Below are 18,097 nucleotides of genomic sequence, written 5' to 3'. Positions count from 1 at the left end.
CCCATGGTGGCAGTGGGGTTATGGTATGGGCAGGCATAAGCTACGGACAACAAACACAATTAGATTTTATCAATGGCAATTTGAATGCACAGAGATACCGTAAAAACATCCTGAGGCCCATTGTCGTGCCATTCATCCACCGCCATCACCTCATGTTTCAGCATGATAATGCATGGCCCAATGTCACATGGATTTGTATACAATTCCTGGAAGCTGAAAATGTCCCAGTTATTCCATGGCCTGCATACTGACCAAACATGTCACCCATTGAGCATGTTTGGGATGCTCTGGATCGACATGTATGACAGCGTGTTCCAGTTCCCGCCAATATCAGGCAACTTCGCACAGCCATTGAAGAGGAGTGGGACAACATTCCACAGGCCACAATCAACAGCCTGATCAACTCTATGTGAAGGAGATGTGTCATGCTGCATGAGGCAAATGGTGGTCACACCAGATAGTGACTGGTTTTCTGATCCATGTCCTTAACTTTTATTTAAGGTATCTGTGACCAACATATGGATATCTGTATTCCCAGTCATGTGAAATCCATAGATTAGGGCCTAATGAATTTATTTCAATTGACTGATTTCCTTATATGAACTGTAACTCAGTAAAATCTTTGAAATTGTTGCATGTTGCGTTCATATTTTAGTTCAGTGTATAATCTATAGATACTATAAGATATTATACCTCCAAAACAAAGCTTTGCACATCCCTGTGAGGTCATGTGTGTCTGCAATGTCAGGGGTGTGTGCTTGTGTAGGTAATGTGTATACTATGCAGTATTTTTGTGCTAGTGTGTATGTGTGAGGTAATACAGTATGTGCAATAGCAGTGTGTGTGTGTGTGTGTGTGTGTGTATGTGTGCACGCTCCTGCTTGTGCATGCATGTGTGTGTGTGTGTGTGTGTGTGTGTGTGTGTGTGTGTGTGTGCACGCTCCTGCTTGTGCATGGATGTGTGTGTGTAACATGTGTGTGTGTGTGTGCACGCTCCTGCTTGTGCATGCATGTGTGTGTGTGTGTGTGTGTGTGTGTGCACGCTCCTGCTTGTGCATGGATGTGTGTGTGTAACATGTGTGAGCTTTGTCAACACCATGGCCCTGGGCCAATACAGAGAAGACCCCTACCCACCCCCTACCCAAGTCCCAGCCAGCCAAACAAGCGTGCACCCAAAAGACTGGTGCAGTGCTAGTTCAAGTGGCTGGGTTGCCGTGGCAACAGAATATCGAGGGGGAAATTAGGCAGGCAGGAGGAAGAGCAAGAACACAGGCCTCACTTTCACTATTGTGCCTGGCTACCTCCCACAACCATCTGAATCCCACTATTCACCAGCCCCACACAATGACGCCACCACAACTCCTTAGAACACCCCCCCTCCCCCTCACACTCCCTCTGTCTTCTCTCTCTCCCTCTCTCTCTCTCTCTCTGCCTCTCTCTTTCTCTCTCCCTCTCTCTGCCTCTCTCTTTTCCTCACTCTTTCTGACTCTTTCTCTCCATCTCTATCTCTCTCTCTCTTTCTCTCTCTCTGTCTGAGAACTGAAAGCTTTCAGACTTTAAGTCCAATAATGTAAGTGAAGTTGAAAAGAACTTTGGCTTCCATAATAATATACTGATGTTATTTCCTAATTAAAATACAACTTATGTGTAGCATTCACTGTTGTGGGGCTGTCACTTCAGATTTCAGGGACAGTCCAAACAGCAACAGGAGATACTAGAACTAGAACTAGGCCTTTAGGGGCGACTCATACCTAAACATTTTTGTCTCTGTAATGATGCTTTGATTCTCGACAGTCCACTAGGGCGTGACCTCTAAGGACATACATTTTGGGAGCAGCTATGAGGTTATATAATGTACAATCTGAGATTGACATAAACATTTTAGCAGGGTTGGGGTCATTTCAATTTAATTCTCAAGCCAATTTTCCCCAATGTTTCTCTATGACAGAAAATTATAATTGGAATTTCAGTCTACTTCCTGAATTGACTGAATGTAAATGGAATTTACCCTACCCCTGATTTTTTTTGTCACTAATATGTTGGTGCACCATCATGTACAATCACAACGGATTTCTAAATTGAAAAAGTCGCCTTTTGGTATTGAAATCCAAGGAGGATGAACATAGGGACAACAACAGGACATTATCTAGGCCTACTTTCTTATTATAAAATCTATTGGATCTAAATAAACGGAAGAGCATGTACTGTATTATATCACCAATCAACGACAGAAACAACAGCAATGGTCTTGAACTAAAAGGGAAAAAAGAGCAGGGCTTTTAGTTCACAATTGGAAATGTGCTGACCAAACAGCTATTCACTCAATGGCCCTATAGCCCTAACCTGATTCTTTGTGTGTGCACTACAGGCAGGCGGTTGATGAACACTGTGGGAAATGCTGACAGTCAATTAGAAGGATTAGGTAAATGACTATGACTACCAGCTGTTCCTGAAATGACCCTAATCTAGAAAATAATTATAGAGGCTATGTTTGGAAATGTTTGCAGGGGGGCCATGGTTCCAGATGTTCAAAACAGTCTTAATGATCATTCAATGACATTGCTGCCTATGACGCATGTTATAATGGAATGTAGTAGTTATAAAGGCTTATGAACACATACAGTGGGGAGAACAAATATTTGATACACTGCCGATTTTGCAGGTTTTCCTACTTGCAAAGCATGTAGAGGTCTGTAATTTTTATCATAGGTACACTTCAACTGTGAGAGACGGAATCTAAAAATCCAGAAAATCACATTGTATGATTTTTAAGTAATTAATTTGCATTTTATTGCCCTGCTCTTTTTTCCCTTCTGTGCATATTCTGTATAGTCTGTGCTCGCGAAACAGCCCTGTAGCTTGGCATCCACTTCATCAGACCACCAGTACTGAGCGCATCACTGGTACTTCCTGTTTGAGTTTTTGCTTGTAAGCAGGAATCAGGAGGATAGAGTTATGGTCAGATTTGCCAAATGGAGGGCGAGGGAGAGCTTTGTATGCGTTTCTGTTTGTGGAGTTAAGGTGATCTAGAGTTTTTTTGCCTCTAATTGCACAGGTGACTGGTAGAAATTAGGTAAAACTGATTTGTTTCCCTGCATTAAAATCATCAGCCACTAGGAGAGTCACCTCTGAGTTAGCATTTTCTTGTTTGATTATGGCCCTATACAGCTCGTTGAGTGCGGTCTTAGTGCCAGCATTGGTTTGCCTTGAGCAAGGCACTTAACCCTAATTGCTCCTGTAAGTCGCTCTGGATAAGAGCGTCTGCTAAATGACTAAAATGTAAAATATAAATAGACAGCTACGAAAAATATAGATGCAAACTCTCTTGGTAAATAGTATGGTCTACAGCTTATCAAAATGTAAATGTATTCTAACTCAGGTGAGCAGAACCTTGAGACTTCCTTAATATTTGAGATTGTGCACGTCTGTTGTTAACAAAAGAGACACCGATCTCCCTTGAGCTTACCCAAAGCTGCCGTTCTGTCCTGCCGATACATAGGAAAACCAGCTAGATGTACAGTGGGGAAAAAAAGTATTTAGTCAGCCACCAATTGTGCAAGTTCTCCCACTTAAAAAGATGAGAGAGGCCTGTAATTTTCATCATAGGTACACGTCAACTATGACAGACAAAATGAGAAAAGAAAATCCAGAAAATCACATTGTAGGATTTTTTATGAATTTATTTGCAAATTATGGTGGAAAATAAGTATTTGGTCAATAACAAAAGTTTCTCAATACTTTGTTATATACCCTTTGTTGGCAATGACACAGGTCAAACGTTTTCTGTAAGTCTTCACAAGGTTTTCACACACTGTTGCTGGTATTTTGGCCCATTCCTCCATGCAGATCTCCTCTAGAGCAGTGATGTTTTGAGGCTGTCGCTGGGCAACACAGACTTTCAACTCCCTCCAAAGATTTTCTATGGGGTTGAGATCTGGAGACTGGCTAGGCCACTCCAGGACCTTGAAATGCTTCTTACGAAGCCACTCCTTCGTTGCCCGGGCGGTGTGTTTGGGATCATTGTCATGCTGAAAGACCCAGCCACGTTTCATCTTCAATGCCCTTGCTGATGGAAGGAGGTTTTCACTCAAAATCTCACAATACATGGCCCCATTCATTCTTTCCTTTACACGGATCAGTCGTCCTGGTCCCTTTGCAGAAAAACAGCCCCAAAGCATGATGTTTCCACCCCCATGCTTCACAGTAGGTATGGTGTTCTTTGGATGCAACTCAGCATTCTTTGTCCTCCAAACACGACGAGTTGAGTTTTTACCAAAAAGTTATATTTTGGTTTCATCTGACCATATGACATTCTCCCAATCCTCTTCTGGATCATCCAAATGCACTCTAGCAAACTTCAGACGGGCCTGGACATGTACTGGCTTAAGCAGGGGGACACGTCTGGCACTGCAGGATTTGAGTCCCTGGCGGCGTAGTGTGTTACTGATGGTAGGCTTTGTTACTTTGGTCCCAGCTCTCTGCAGGTCATTCACTAGGTCCCCCCGTGTGGTTCTGGGATTTATGCTCACCGTTCTTGTGATCATTTTGACCCCACGGGGTGAGATCTTGCGTGGAGACCCAGATCGAGGGAGATTATCAGTGGTCTTGTATGTCTTCCATTTCCTAATAATTGCTCCCACAGTTGATTTCTTCAAACCAAGCTGCTTACCTATTGCAGATTCAGTCTTCCCAGCCTGGTGCAGGTCTACAATTTAGTTTCTGGTGTCCTTTGACAGCTCTTTGGTCTTGGCCATAGTGGAGTTTGGAGTGTGACTGTTTGAGGTTGTGGACAGGTGTCTTTTATACTGATAACAAGTTCAAACAGGTGCCATTAATACAGGTAACGAGTGGAGGACAGAGGAGCCTCTTAAAGAAGAAGTTACAGGTCTGTGAGAGCCAGAAATCTTGCTTGTTTGTAGGTGACCAAATACTTATTTTCCACCATAATTTGCAAATAAATTCATTAAAAATCCTACAATGTGATTTTCTGGATTTTTTTTCTCATTTTGTCTGTCATAGTTGACGTGTACCTATGATGAAAATTACAGGCCTCTCTCATCTTTTTAAGTGGGAGAACTTGCACAATTGGTGGCTGACTAAATACTTTTTTTCCCCACTGTATATTATCCATGTCCTTGTTCACCCACGACAGTTCTTCAGGTCCCGTTGATAGGATAGTATCGAACAGAGCTTATCCAGTTTGTTCTCCAGTGATTGTACGTTCACCAATAGAACGGAGGGTAGAGGCGGTTTATCTACTCGCCGACGTAGTTTCGTCAGGGAGCCTCGGCCGTCTATTTCTCTTCCGAGTCTCGGGGATTAGGACCTGGTCCAGGGTGAGCAATATGTCCTGTGCCGCCGATTCGTTGAAGTAGAAATCTTCATCCAAATCGAGGATAGTGATCGCTGTTCTGATGTCCAGAAGCTCTTTTGGGTAATCGGAAACGATGGCATCAGCACCATTCTGATTAATTCAATGGCATTGTTTTGTATGCTCAGAAACTGAAAGTAGGCCGATACAGTAAGTCCTATCTCAATTAAAGTTGCCTCCTTTTTATATAAATAAAGCATTGCTAATATTGCTTACAACATACAGTAACATTGTGTTACAAAACTGTGCATAGAGAGGCATTTTAGCAACATTCAATAACTAAGATCATTCACACAACTGTAAATTCAAATAACATTATTAGAAATTCCAAAACAATATTAGTCCTACACCCTTAAAATAACGATCTATTGATAGGCAATTATGCATAATCTATTGGTAGTTATACTTAACACATACACTAACACTTAGGGCTGACCTCATTTAGTCGACTGGTCCATTGTTTGGTCGATAGGCTGTTGGTTGACCGATAATGTTTTAGTCGAGCAGTTGCCAAAACATTTTTTGTATTATGGCACGTCTTGATTGACGCCTTTCTCAGTGGACTAATCCATTGCGGAGGCTGTGGGGATGGCACACCAGTATCACCAGTAGTACATTTACAGTTAATTCCCATAATTGCTCATCTATAATGTTTGTTTGGTTACGGTAATTTCTGTTAATGCATTCAATATATTATTATTACAGTATTTTACACTTGTGAGAAACAAGTTTTGGTTTACAGTATTTCATTCCATTTACGAGTTGTCAATTTATTCATTGTGTTTTGTTTGGAGCGCTCTTGTCAATGTTGAGTAGGGACGCGCACCTGATTACGCATAGAAGTAGGCCTAGGCTACCTGGCCTGCGCGCAAATGTAGGCTTATAAATGTGCCCATTTGATAGTATTTCTGATTGTCTTAACTTAACACCACTAATGAGCTGTGGAGCTTCTCAAATATTTATTTTTATCAGGATATTTTCTACCTGCAGACTGCAATGTTTTTATTTGTTGGCTTTATTTAGGCAATTTTTACATAGTTGGCAATGGCAATAGAAGTTGCTTTTAATTTGTTATAATTTTCATTTAGATAGAATTTGTCACATGACAATGATTTTGAGATACAATTACTTTATTATAAAAGAAATGAAACTGTTCCACGAAAATGTGCATATGAAAGTCATGAATGGCACGCAGATCGGTAGAAAGGGTAAGATAAATTGGCACTCCAAATGAAAAAGGTTGCCGACCCCTGGTGTAACCTATTACTGGCAACATCGGGAGCTTAATGGCAGAATCTGCGAAGACCAGCAGCAGCGGGAGGAGGAGGTTCAGGAACAGGTTGATCTCTGGCTCCTTCTTGAGTCATTTGTGTGTCTTAATTATTTAATTTATGCTTAAAGCATCAGACAAGCTCAGTAGCCTACATATAGTTGGTTTTATTAAAACACATAGGGTGTGTCTATATATGGAAAAATACATGTTTTAACAGTCGATTGGTCGAAAGAACAGATGACTCTTCGTCGACTAAGATTTTTTTTTAGTCAGGGACAGCCCTACTAACACTGCAAAATAGTCCTTCTGAAGGAGGCCCTCGAAAATAACAGCCATGTGCACTGCTACAAGCATTTCTGCAATGCCTGATTCTCTCACTTACCCGCAACTGCACTTCCTGTGTTTTTTTCCCTTTCCATTCCTTTCCTCACAGCATTCCACCGTCAACTTGAACCATGACATGGCTGCCTCTGATACAACTCTCCCATACAGACTAATGCAAACAACAAGACAGCAGAAGCAGCCCAGACTCCCCCAGACTGTGTTTGGCCTCCTGTAGGCTCATATCAGCCTAGTGCAGCAGGAAGGGAAAGAGTCTAGCTGTAATTTAGCGGAAAGCTGCGCCAGTGTAACACACACGTCTGTGGCCCTAGGGTCCGGGCATGTGATCTAAAACCAGGAGAAATAACAGTGGGAAACGTGTTTGGGTGTCGTATTTCTGTTGGCTTTGCACAATGTAAACACTTGGGTCAATGGGGAGTAGGTTTCGGATTTGTCATAGAGGAACGCAGACAGTGGGGGATAGAAGATGGACACCGGATTGGCGCACATTCAACAAATCTGATCTAACACAGTGGATTTTCGTAAAATCCGTCATGATTGATGTATTGTAACAGGCCCATAATGTGGTTACTAAAGTCTGATTTGGGTATATTTGTCTGTTTTCGCTGCATAACATTTAGAAGTCCCTTTTCAGGTTTAGAAGAAGTGACTGCTAAATTGTAACTCCCGTTCGTATAAGCTGGTAGCATAGCTAGCATAGAGAAATCGGTGGTGGGAGTCAAAGTCATTTTTAAGTAATGCAGTTGATTGGTGACGATGACATGAACATTGGGGTTGACATCCATACAAGCATTATACTCCGATTTTTACCTCAACATAGTGTGAAATACTGTATATAAACAATAGCCTAATTGTAGGCTAATTTTGCTGGAGGACAATGAAGAGATTCAGGATCTTTCCCCCCACGGTATCTTTCCCCCACGCATTTCCATGGCATTTCCTTTGTTTTGGTTGAGTTCCATTGACCTCTTTACCACATCTATGGTGGTACATGAATATGGTTTAGTACTAAGACGCCATCTCGGTGAACCACAACAAAGTCACCTACAACAGTGATTCTCAACCTGGGGTGCTAAGAGGAACTTAAAAAACTTAAGTGAACAAGCTTTTTTACATTATCTTTATTTTAGTGACCTTGATTGTATCTCAGCTATCCCTGAACCTGATTTAGCTTTAAGCTTTTTTGCAAAATGTCTTCAATACTATTGTAGATAATCATGCCCTCTTCAAAACTTTGAGAGTTAAAGGTAGATCGAATGCCTGGTTCACTCCTGAATTATCTGAAGTCATTCATTAGAAAATGGGTCAAGGCCAGGAACACAGGCTTAGGCCCAGATTGGCAATCATTTAGGCAACTGAGTAATCAATGTGTAAGACTGATCAAAAAGGCTAAATCTGATTATAATGTAACCACTCTTTCTGATTGTAAGGGGAACCCAGCTAAATTCTGGAAAACTGTCAAATCTCTAAAGGATTGCACTTCCTCCTCCATGCCCCAACAAATTAATTCAAACTCTGGCCACATTACGGACAAAAATACCATAATTGATGCATTTAATCATCATTTTATTTCAGCAGGCTATCTTTTTTAAAGAGTGTCTGACCCTTCTATCTCTAAGAATGGGCTAAACGCTGATTCGGAAACTTTGCAGAGTGACTCAGAAAATGGTAGTTAAGTTTTTACATTTCGGCAATTCACAGAAAAACAAGTCCTTGATGCATTACTTACTATAGATATCAAGAAATCCACATTGGCTGATCAATTGGAGCCGGGTATGCTCAGGTCTGCTGCTCCCCTCATTGCTGGCTCAATAACCCATATCTACAGAGGCACTACAGAGGGTAGTGCGTACGGCCCAGTACATCACTGGGGCCAAGCTTCCTGCCATCCAGGACCTCTATACCAGGCGGTGTCAGAGGAAGGCCCTCAAAATTGTCAAAGACTCCAGCCACCCTAGTCATAGACTGTTCTCTCTGCTATCGCAAAGCAAGCAGTACCGGAGCGCCAAGTCTAGGTCCAAAAGGCTTCTCAACAGCTTCTACCCCCAAGCCATAAGACTCCTGAACAGCTAATCATGGCTACCCGGACTATTTGCACTGCCCCGCCACCCCCACCCCATCTTTTTACGCTGCTGCTACTCTGTTAATTATTTATGCATAGTCACTTTACATGTACATATTACCTCAACTACCTCAACTAGCCGGTGCCCCCGCACATTAACTCTGCACCAGTACCCCCCTGTATATAGCCTCCCTACTGTTATTTTATTCTCAACACTTTTTTGTTGTTGTTGTTTTATTTTACTTTTTTATGAAAAAATAAATGCATTGTTGGTTAAGGGCTGTAAGTAAGCATTTCACGGTAATGTCTACACCTGTTGTATTTGGCGCATGTGGCTAATACAATTTGATTTGATTTGATATCTTAAATCTAACATTGTTATCAGGAAATATTCCAAAAGTATGGAAAACAGCTTATGTGCTGCCACTCCACAAGGGCGGAGATAGTAGTGATCTTGATCATTATCGTCCCATCTCCAGGTTTCCATGTCTAGCTAAGATTCTCGAATCCTTGGTAAATAAACAACTTTGCTCTTTTTTATCTGAGCATGGTATTTTTAATATAAATCAATCTGGGTTTAGGCCAGGGCACAGTGCTATCACAGCAACCGCATTAGTTGTTAATGATATTGTCAATGCTTTAGACGCTAAAATGAATTGTGCTGCCTTGTTTGTGGACCTGTCAAAAGCGTTTGATACTGTTGATAATGCAATTTTAATGAACAAGTTGTCCTCGATTGGCCTGGGCTCTGACGCCTGCTCTTGGTTTCATGATTATCTAAGTGACAGAACTTAGACCATCATGATTGATGGTCCGAATTTGTTAAAGTACATAAAGGTGTTCTGCAGGGGTCGATTATTTTGACTATTTATATAAATGCTATTGATCAATCTGTTAAAAGTTTTAAATTTCATCTATATACAGATGATACTATTATATACGCAATTGCCCCGACTGCTGTGACAAGGTTACAGTCCGATTTTTGCAGCTGTGCAGAAAGCCCTAACTGATTTAAAACTTGTGCTTAATATGGGCAAAACTAAATACATGTTATTTTCAAGTTCTCGTAAGATTGTCTCAGATGGATTACATCTTCACGAATCGAATGGTTCTATAATCGAACGAGTCTCTGCATACAAACACCTTGGTATTTGGATTGACAATGATTTATCGTTTTAAAAAACATACGAATGAGCTTGTTAAGAAACTACGATTTAAAGTGGGCTTTTTTTTACAGAAACAGATCTTGTCTCTCTCTAGTCAGCAGGAAGCAGATTGTGCAGTCAACCTTTCTACCTGTTCTTGATGAGGGTGATACTATTTATCAAAGTGCAGCTGCTACTACTCTTAAACCCCTGGATGCCGTTTTTCATAACGCCCTTCGTTTTATCACAGGAGACAGTTTTATTACTCATCACTGTATTCTTTACCAAAAGGTTGGCTGGACCTCTTTGAAGTCACGTAGATCACATTACTACACTCTTTTCTTTTACAAAGCCCTGCTACACAAGCTTCCGACTTACCTAACTTCACTATTTAGATTTAAAATTACAAGTTATCAAACCCGTTCACAGGGTTGGTTAACTCTGGAGACTCCTTTGGTGTCTTCAGAGTTAGGTAAATCGGCCTTTAGTTTTTCTGCTCTTTATGTTTGGAATAATCACCAACTGACAACTAACAAACAATCAACTACAACAATCAAAGAATTGCTGGTAACTTCCAATGATGAAATGCCACCATGATTGATAGGCTAAGCGATAGGAAATCCGATCTCTTCCTGAGAGTCTAGAGGAAGTCTGAGGAATGAAGAAGTGACTTACTGTCTTTCTGGCCCACAGTGCCGGAAGCGGACCCCCCAGTAGAGGTTCGTCCCACAGGGCCAGGGGAGTGCTTTGGGCCCCTGCCAGGGATCTTCAGTCCACTGGACTTCAGCATGTTCATCATGTACAGGGAGAAGTGCAGGGATGAAGGCTTTCGGTTTAAGGCACTAGAAGTCGGAATGGTGGCAATACCTCTCCATTTTAGCTGTGGATATGAGTGGAGGCATCAAAATGTTATAGTGATGATGATAGTTTTATCAGTCTGTATAGGATGTTGCTTTGCAAAGGCTTCCCAGCTAACAAATGTTGTTTCCCAGAACATTCTGTGCTAGCTGGTTTTTCTTGTTGAACACTCCAGCCCTTTTAAAAAGCAGAGGGTCTATGCATTTTCGGTGTACAACTAAAGCCATGTCAAGGTGTACCAAGAGTAGTCTATACTATACTACTGTATACAAATTGAAATAATTGAGTGATCCCTCTTCAAACAAATAGCCTATCTATAGATAAGAAAACAATATTTGTGATTTGGGTTAATCATCTATGTTGTTGAGTCTACTAGACTCTGGCCAATAGGCCTTAGTAAGTCCAGTTTATTATTGCAAGTGTGTTGATGGTGAATAAATACACAGGGAGTTAAATGTGTTTACTTTCACAGAAAGAGCATCCTTTTTGCCTCAAGGCTAAAATGTGTATTTCAAGAATATTCACTGACAGAAAGAAACACATTTGGTCTTGTATTTGGTTATGCATTCATTCTAAATGAATAACCTAGGCCTATGTATTAAATAGTGTTGGTTGGTTATTAGACTACTGTAAGGATTAGGGTGGCTAGTAGCTAGGCCTTGCTGCAACCTGGACTCAAGGATAGACATAGTAAACATAAAGCCCTGGTTGGTTTAAAACTTCTACTTAATGCAAGCAAGACTGAATATATGTTGTTCTCTAATTCTCACAAAAAACTAAATCAGATGAACTACATATTTATTAATTGGATGGTTCCCTCATTGATTGGGTGTCCGCCTATAAATATCTGGGCATTTAGATTGACAAAGACTTAATGTTTTAAAAAACATATGGATGAGTTAGTTAAAAAGCTATGATTTAAAGTGGGCTTCTTTTTTACAAATAGATATTGCCTCTCCCTTAATAGCAGAAAGCAGATTGTACAGTAAACTTTCCTGCCAGTTCTTCACTATGGTGACACCATTTACCAGATTGCAGCAGCCACTACTCTTAAACCTGTGGATGCCGTCTACTATAGCGCCCTTCGCTTTATCACAGGTGACAGTTTTAATACACACCACTGCATCCTGTAACAAAAGGTTAGCTGGTCCTCATTAAAGTCCAGTAGATTACTTAATTATTCCTTTTGATTACAAAGCTCTACTACACAAGCTTCCAACTTACCTAACTTCATTGATAACATATAAAAATAATGAGCTACCAAACCCGCTCGCAGGACTGGTTAACTCTTGAGGTCCCTCTGGTCTTGACCAATTTAGGTAAATCCTCCATTAGTTTTAGTGCCCCCATTGTTGGAATAAACAATTCCTTGCATCTCGATTCCCTGGTGCAGTCTAGGACTCTGATGTTGAATGAGTTCATTAAGCATTGCAGTTATTTTGATTGATTGTAGTGGTTTATTTGTTGAAATTGTGGTGTTGAGGTTGTGCCTTCTGGTTTTATTTGTAATGTAATTTGTGTTCCTGTTTGTGAGAACAATTTGGTACTCAGGGCACCATTGGTCTCACTTGGGCTACCCTGAATAAATAAAAGTTAATAATAAAAAATAAAAACCTTTGGGTTGCTAGACGTTTGCGTTATACGCCCATCCATCCTCTCATACCGGCTTAAAGGGATACTTTGGGATTTTGGCAATGAGCCCTTTATCTACTTCCCCAGAGTCAGATGAACTCGTGGATACCAGTTTTATGTCTCTGCGAGCAGTTTAAAGGAAGTTGCTAACAAGTGCTAGCACAATTGCTAACTACAGTCTATGGGTATCGGCTAGTATGCTACCAGTCATTGCTCTAATGGTAGTTAATTTTGGCTCACGAAACTACTAACTTCCTTCATACTGGACACAGAGACATACAAATGGTATCCACAAATTAATCTGACTCTGGGGAAGGGCCTCATCGCCAAAATCCCAAATTATCCCTTTAAATAACCTTCTGTTTTATGTAACCATACCAAACATAACACATTATACTAATTCGAGTGTCACAGATTTACATTTACTATGTTACGTCTACACAGATTTACATTTACTATGTTACGTCTAGTCTTTGAGGCCAGGCTGCTTGACCGCACACTGAGACCTGATCAGCTGTATTCCCAATTGCATGCATGGCCTTCAATACAAATATTTTACATCTCTCCAACCATAATATGTAATTCATGACAACGTTACATCACTATTCTAGAACCGCATCTCGCATTTATGCCGGGTTCGAGATGAGACGTCTGAAGAATGCAATGGTGCTTTCACAGTATCAACACCATTCAGTTGACTCATGTATCGACATAAATTCGTATGTTATTTTATGCAATAGGCCAAGGCCTAAATCCTTTTAGAATATTTTCTCTGGGCAGTTTTTATGACCGTTCTGCGAGGGGGCTATATTCTTGACAATGCAAAGTTGCTCCTTGTAGCCTGCTATATGACAGTGCAGTAGGGCTAGGCTACAATGTTACCATTTGATGCTCTAAACATAGGACAATTGGGCTATTGAATGACACATTGTTATCTGCTAAGCTTGTTGAATACATTGTTGGTGTTTACACAATTATATTGCGAATTGATATATTTCCGTGACAGGGAAACATAAGGTGAATCTGAACACATACAACGCAAATGTTGATCTATTGTTATACCCACTGCAGCGCGGTGTGCATTTCTACTTCAGCTCAACAAATCCCTTAAACGATAAAGATGCAAGAACGAAACACTTACCTTTTTATGTCCAATTTACGCATAAACGTGTCCAAAAACCGGCGAACTTATTTTTTTCCTAGAGGAGAGGGGTCCGCGGATCGGTTGATTTATCAGAAGGTTGCCACTCCCTACACCCCCACACAGGGATGCACAAAAAATATGGATGCTTAGATGGAGCTGGAAGGGAGAGTGTGGCAGGATGCGAGCCGCAGTAGGCTACAAGCGAAGATGCCGGTTTATTTTGAGAACGCGGTTTTCATAAATAAGATTAGGTTGTTGCTTCTGTTTGCTGTGAAGATTCAATGTAACTATATGCCAAATCCTCGGTCTCCCTTTTTGATAGCGGTTTTGGGGTGCAAAGCAGCATCAGCAACTTCAACCAGCTCAATCAGCCGTTCAGGAAGCGTAAAATCCTTCACCAGTACGCACATGTGGCGTATTGAACATAGAGGGAGGAGGTTTTCAATGTTTCGCTTGGGGCGCAATGGATTTTCGGTCTCTTTTTTCGCCTCTGTTGAGGAGCCTCCCCCTTCGCTGGTCAGCCAAACAAAGAGCTAAGGAAGTGGACGCTATTGCTGAAAGAGTTGTGAATAGAAAGAAGGCTACAATGCCAACTTTTAACCAAACCAAGCTATGAAGATACAATTTTGTTATCCGGTTTGAAAGGAATTCATAAATAGTTGCATATTCTGTATAAAAATGTAAGGTGCAAGAGAAAGTAGGATATGCTAAAGGAATTTATCCAGATTATTCACTGGTCCAGCTGTTCAATTTGCTCAAAGGAATTGATGTGCATCCGGTGTTGAATCACTGAGAATGAGTTATCCTTCCTGGAAATCCATGGAATTCCCTCGCATCATAAATTAGTTCCCACTTTGCAATAGTCTAGTGTCCCTAATACCACTTACATACAGTTCTCACTTTTTTGCAATGCACACTTTAAAGGATTTTCAAATAAACATACAGAGATAATAAACTGACTATGTAATAGCATTGTAATAACACTACCTAATGGTATACTACCATACAGGCTAAAACCCAATGACTGTATATACACAAACTTCTATAGGAAAACGTATTAGGATAACCTTGCCCTTGCCTTGCCCTAGCCTATATTTTGTCATATTTATGGTAAAAGGAAAAAAAACGTATTCGGAGACATTTGAACAACTCTCAATCAGTTACTATTGGAATGTGATGTTGTGTTAAAGTTACATGTGCACTGGCCCATCAATATTCAACAATACCCATTAAAGCACTCAACAATCATTCCCTCAGGCATCTCAATGGCTGCCTGTGGCACAACGTTGATAGACTGAGGCAATTTGTCAGTGTCTGATCTTCATAGTGGCCCTCAGTGTCAAGGATGAGGTTAGCCCTATTGCATGCTTTTAAAAAAAATCACATTTTCAAAAGCTGGTAGTGCAATGGTAGGCCAAAGATCTTGTTGAAGAGATGCCTCATGGTTAGTAATGTTTGGTCTACAAATTAACCTTGTCTTAGCGGTGGTGAATGATGAATGTAGCAGGTCAAACGGGTAGTTCACCTCCAAATCAAAGTTTGTCAGATGTAAATTGAGCTAAATCCATATTCCAATCCATTGATTGTGTAGACCCCCCTATACATGCATGTGGAAAAATCTAAAGTTCTCAATTCCAAATGAATGAGAATTGGGAAACATTGTCCCTGTTCTGAGTGAAAACAAATGGACTTATAGCTGATAACCAGAACCATTAATAAAGATTATGGATAGAAAAGATCCAATAACATTTTCCCATTAATAAAGCTGCATTATGGATAGAAAATATTTTTAAAAAATGAATGGAACATCCACATTACAGATTTACAAAAGTGGAAAGTGGATAACCTATCCAAAGTTTGGTTGTGGCATAAACTAATATGTGATATTTCGTAAAATCAGTGGCGGCACCAGGAATGTTTTGCTTGGTAGTTGCGTAGGGGTGCTTGCCATCTATGGTGTACACATGAATGTACTAACACATTCATTCATGGGTGTGCTAGGTCTATTCTTGAGGGTGCATTAGCACCGGCAAGGCCCTCCCTCTGCTTGAGAGGTTTGAGGCCACAACAGGAAGTGAATTCTTTCTGTATGAGCTGAAGACTTGCACTATAAAGGGGTTTCTGTGAATTTGACAGTAATTTACAGGCAGCTAGTGGTAAGTAAGTTGCTGTATTTCATATTGCAGTACACCTACTGTAATCTAAATACAGTATCAAAACAAGTACTGTGTAATGAGACCGTAAATAACATACCTAAAATACCTTAATTGATTGTATTGTACTGCTACTGTAATTGTAATGAATTGATGAATGAAATTCATTGAGAGGAGATGGGGTTTGTATTTCACAGTATTTTAATGTAATTACATGGAATTGGTGCAAGCAGGTTGGCTGCAAGGTACTGTGTTTACACATTGCATATCGTGAGAATAGTGCTGGAAGGAATAGCAGCCGTTTTACGGTCTCCTTACCAATTGTGCTATTATTTATTTATTTTCGCTGATCTGAACAGTTTTTGTACATAATGTTTCCGCCATCGTTTCCTATGACTGAAAATAGCTTCTGGACATCAGAACACCGATCACTAACCTCGATTTGGATGAGGATTTCTAATTCAATGAGTCGGCGGCAAAGGACATACTGTTCATCCCGGACCAGGCCCAAATCCCCAGAACTCGAAAAAGGAAGAGGCAGCGTTATAGAGGCCGGCGTGTGGGATACCTGACGAGACAACGTTGGCGAGTGGATAAACCGCCTCTACCCTCCATTCTATTGGCGAACGTGCAATCACTGGAGAATAAACTGGACAAGCTCCGTTCAAGACTATCCTATCAACGTGAATTTTATATACATCGGCAGGACAGAATGGCAGCGTCAAGTAAACTCAAAGGATGGTGTGTCTCTTTGTTAACAACAGCTTGTGTGCAATCTCTAATATTAAGGAAGTCTCTAGGTTCTGATCGCCTGAGTTAGAATACCTCATGATAAGCTGTAGAACATACTATTTACCAAGAGTTTTCATCTATATTTTTCGTAGCTGTCTATTTACCACCACAAACCGATGATGGCACTAAGACCGCACTGAATGAGATGCATAGGACCATAAACAAACAAGAAAATGCTCACCCAGAGGTGGCTTTCCTGGTGTCCAGTGATTTTAATGCAGGAAAACTGAAATCCTCTACCAGAATGTCACCTGTGCCACTAGAGGTAAAAAAACTCTAAATCACCTTTACTACACACAGAGACTCATACAAAGCTCTCCCTTGCCCTTCATTTGGCAAATCTGACCATAACTCTATCCTCCTGATTCCTGCATACAAGCAAAAACTCAAACAGGAAGTACCAGTGACGCGCTCAATAGGGAAGTGGTCTGATGAAGCGGATGCTAAGCTACAGGACTGTTTCGCTAGCTGAGACTGGAATATGTTCTGGGATTCATCCGATGGCATTGAGGACTTTACCACAATAGTCACCGCCTTCATTAATAAGTGCATCGATGACGTCATCCCCACAGTGTCCGTACTTACATATCCCAACCAGAAGCCATGGATTACAGGCAACATCCGCACTGAGCTCAAGGCTAGAGCTGCTGCTTTCAAGGAGCGGGACACTAATCCGGAAGCTTATAAGAAATGTCCTTCGCCCTCCGACGAGCCATCAAGCAGGCAAAGCGTCGATACAGGACTAAGGTCATTTCCTACTGTGCCGGCTCTGACGCTCGTTGGATGTGGCAGGGCTTGCAAACTATCATGGATTATAAAGGGAAACCCAGCCACGAGCTGCCCAGTGACGTGAGCCTACCAGACAAGCTAAATGTCTTCTATGCTCACTTTGAAGCAAGCAACACTGAACCATGCATGAGCGCACCAGCTGTTCCAACTGTGTGATCACGCTTTCCATAGCCGATATGAGTAAGAACTTTAAACAGGTTAACATTCAGAAGGCCGCAGGGCCAGACGGATTACCAGGGCGCGTACTCAGAGCATGCACTGACCAGCTGGCAAGTGTCTTCACTGACATTTTCAACCTCTCCCTGACACAGTCTTTAATACCTACATGTTTGAAGTAGACCACCATAGTCCCTGTGACCAAGAACGCCAAGGTAAGCTGTCTAAATAACTATTGCCCCATAGCACTCACATCGTTAGCCGTGAAATCCTTTGAAAGGCTGGTCATGGTTCACATCAACACTATCATCCCAGACACCCTGGACCCACTCCAATTCGCAAACCGCCCCAACAGATCCACAGATGACTCAATCTCTATT

At 41.2% G+C, this 18,097-nt stretch overlaps 1 protein-coding gene across 4 annotated transcripts in view; it reads right to left on the bottom strand.

The window, feature by feature from the left end:
• Nucleotides 1–14,313, bottom strand: part of clip2 (CAP-GLY domain containing linker protein 2) — a 59,198-nt gene extending 44,885 nt beyond the window's left edge. For 2 of the 4 annotated variants that reach the window (XM_041893713.2, XM_041893715.2), the window contains exons 1-2: nt 13,825–14,313; nt 10,869–11,073 (exon numbers count right to left, since the gene is read on the bottom strand). In XM_041893713.2, coding sequence (XP_041749647.1) covers nt 10,869–10,992 — 124 coding nt within the window. In that variant the 5' untranslated portion in view covers nt 10,993–11,073; nt 13,825–14,313. The remainder of the gene's footprint in view (nt 1–10,868; nt 11,074–13,824) is intronic. The other 2 variants (XM_041893714.2, XM_041893716.2) reach the window with 2 other exon arrangements.
• Nucleotides 14,314–18,097: the final 3,784 nt, after the last annotated feature.

The sequence above is a fragment of the Coregonus clupeaformis genome, chromosome 13 (genome assembly GCF_020615455.1).
Source record: "Coregonus clupeaformis isolate EN_2021a chromosome 13, ASM2061545v1, whole genome shotgun sequence".
Classification (NCBI taxonomy): Eukaryota; Metazoa; Chordata; class Actinopteri; order Salmoniformes; family Salmonidae; genus Coregonus; species Coregonus clupeaformis.
The sequence above is the reverse complement of the archived record's forward strand: the minus strand, read 5'-3'. Positions and strand labels throughout refer to the sequence as shown.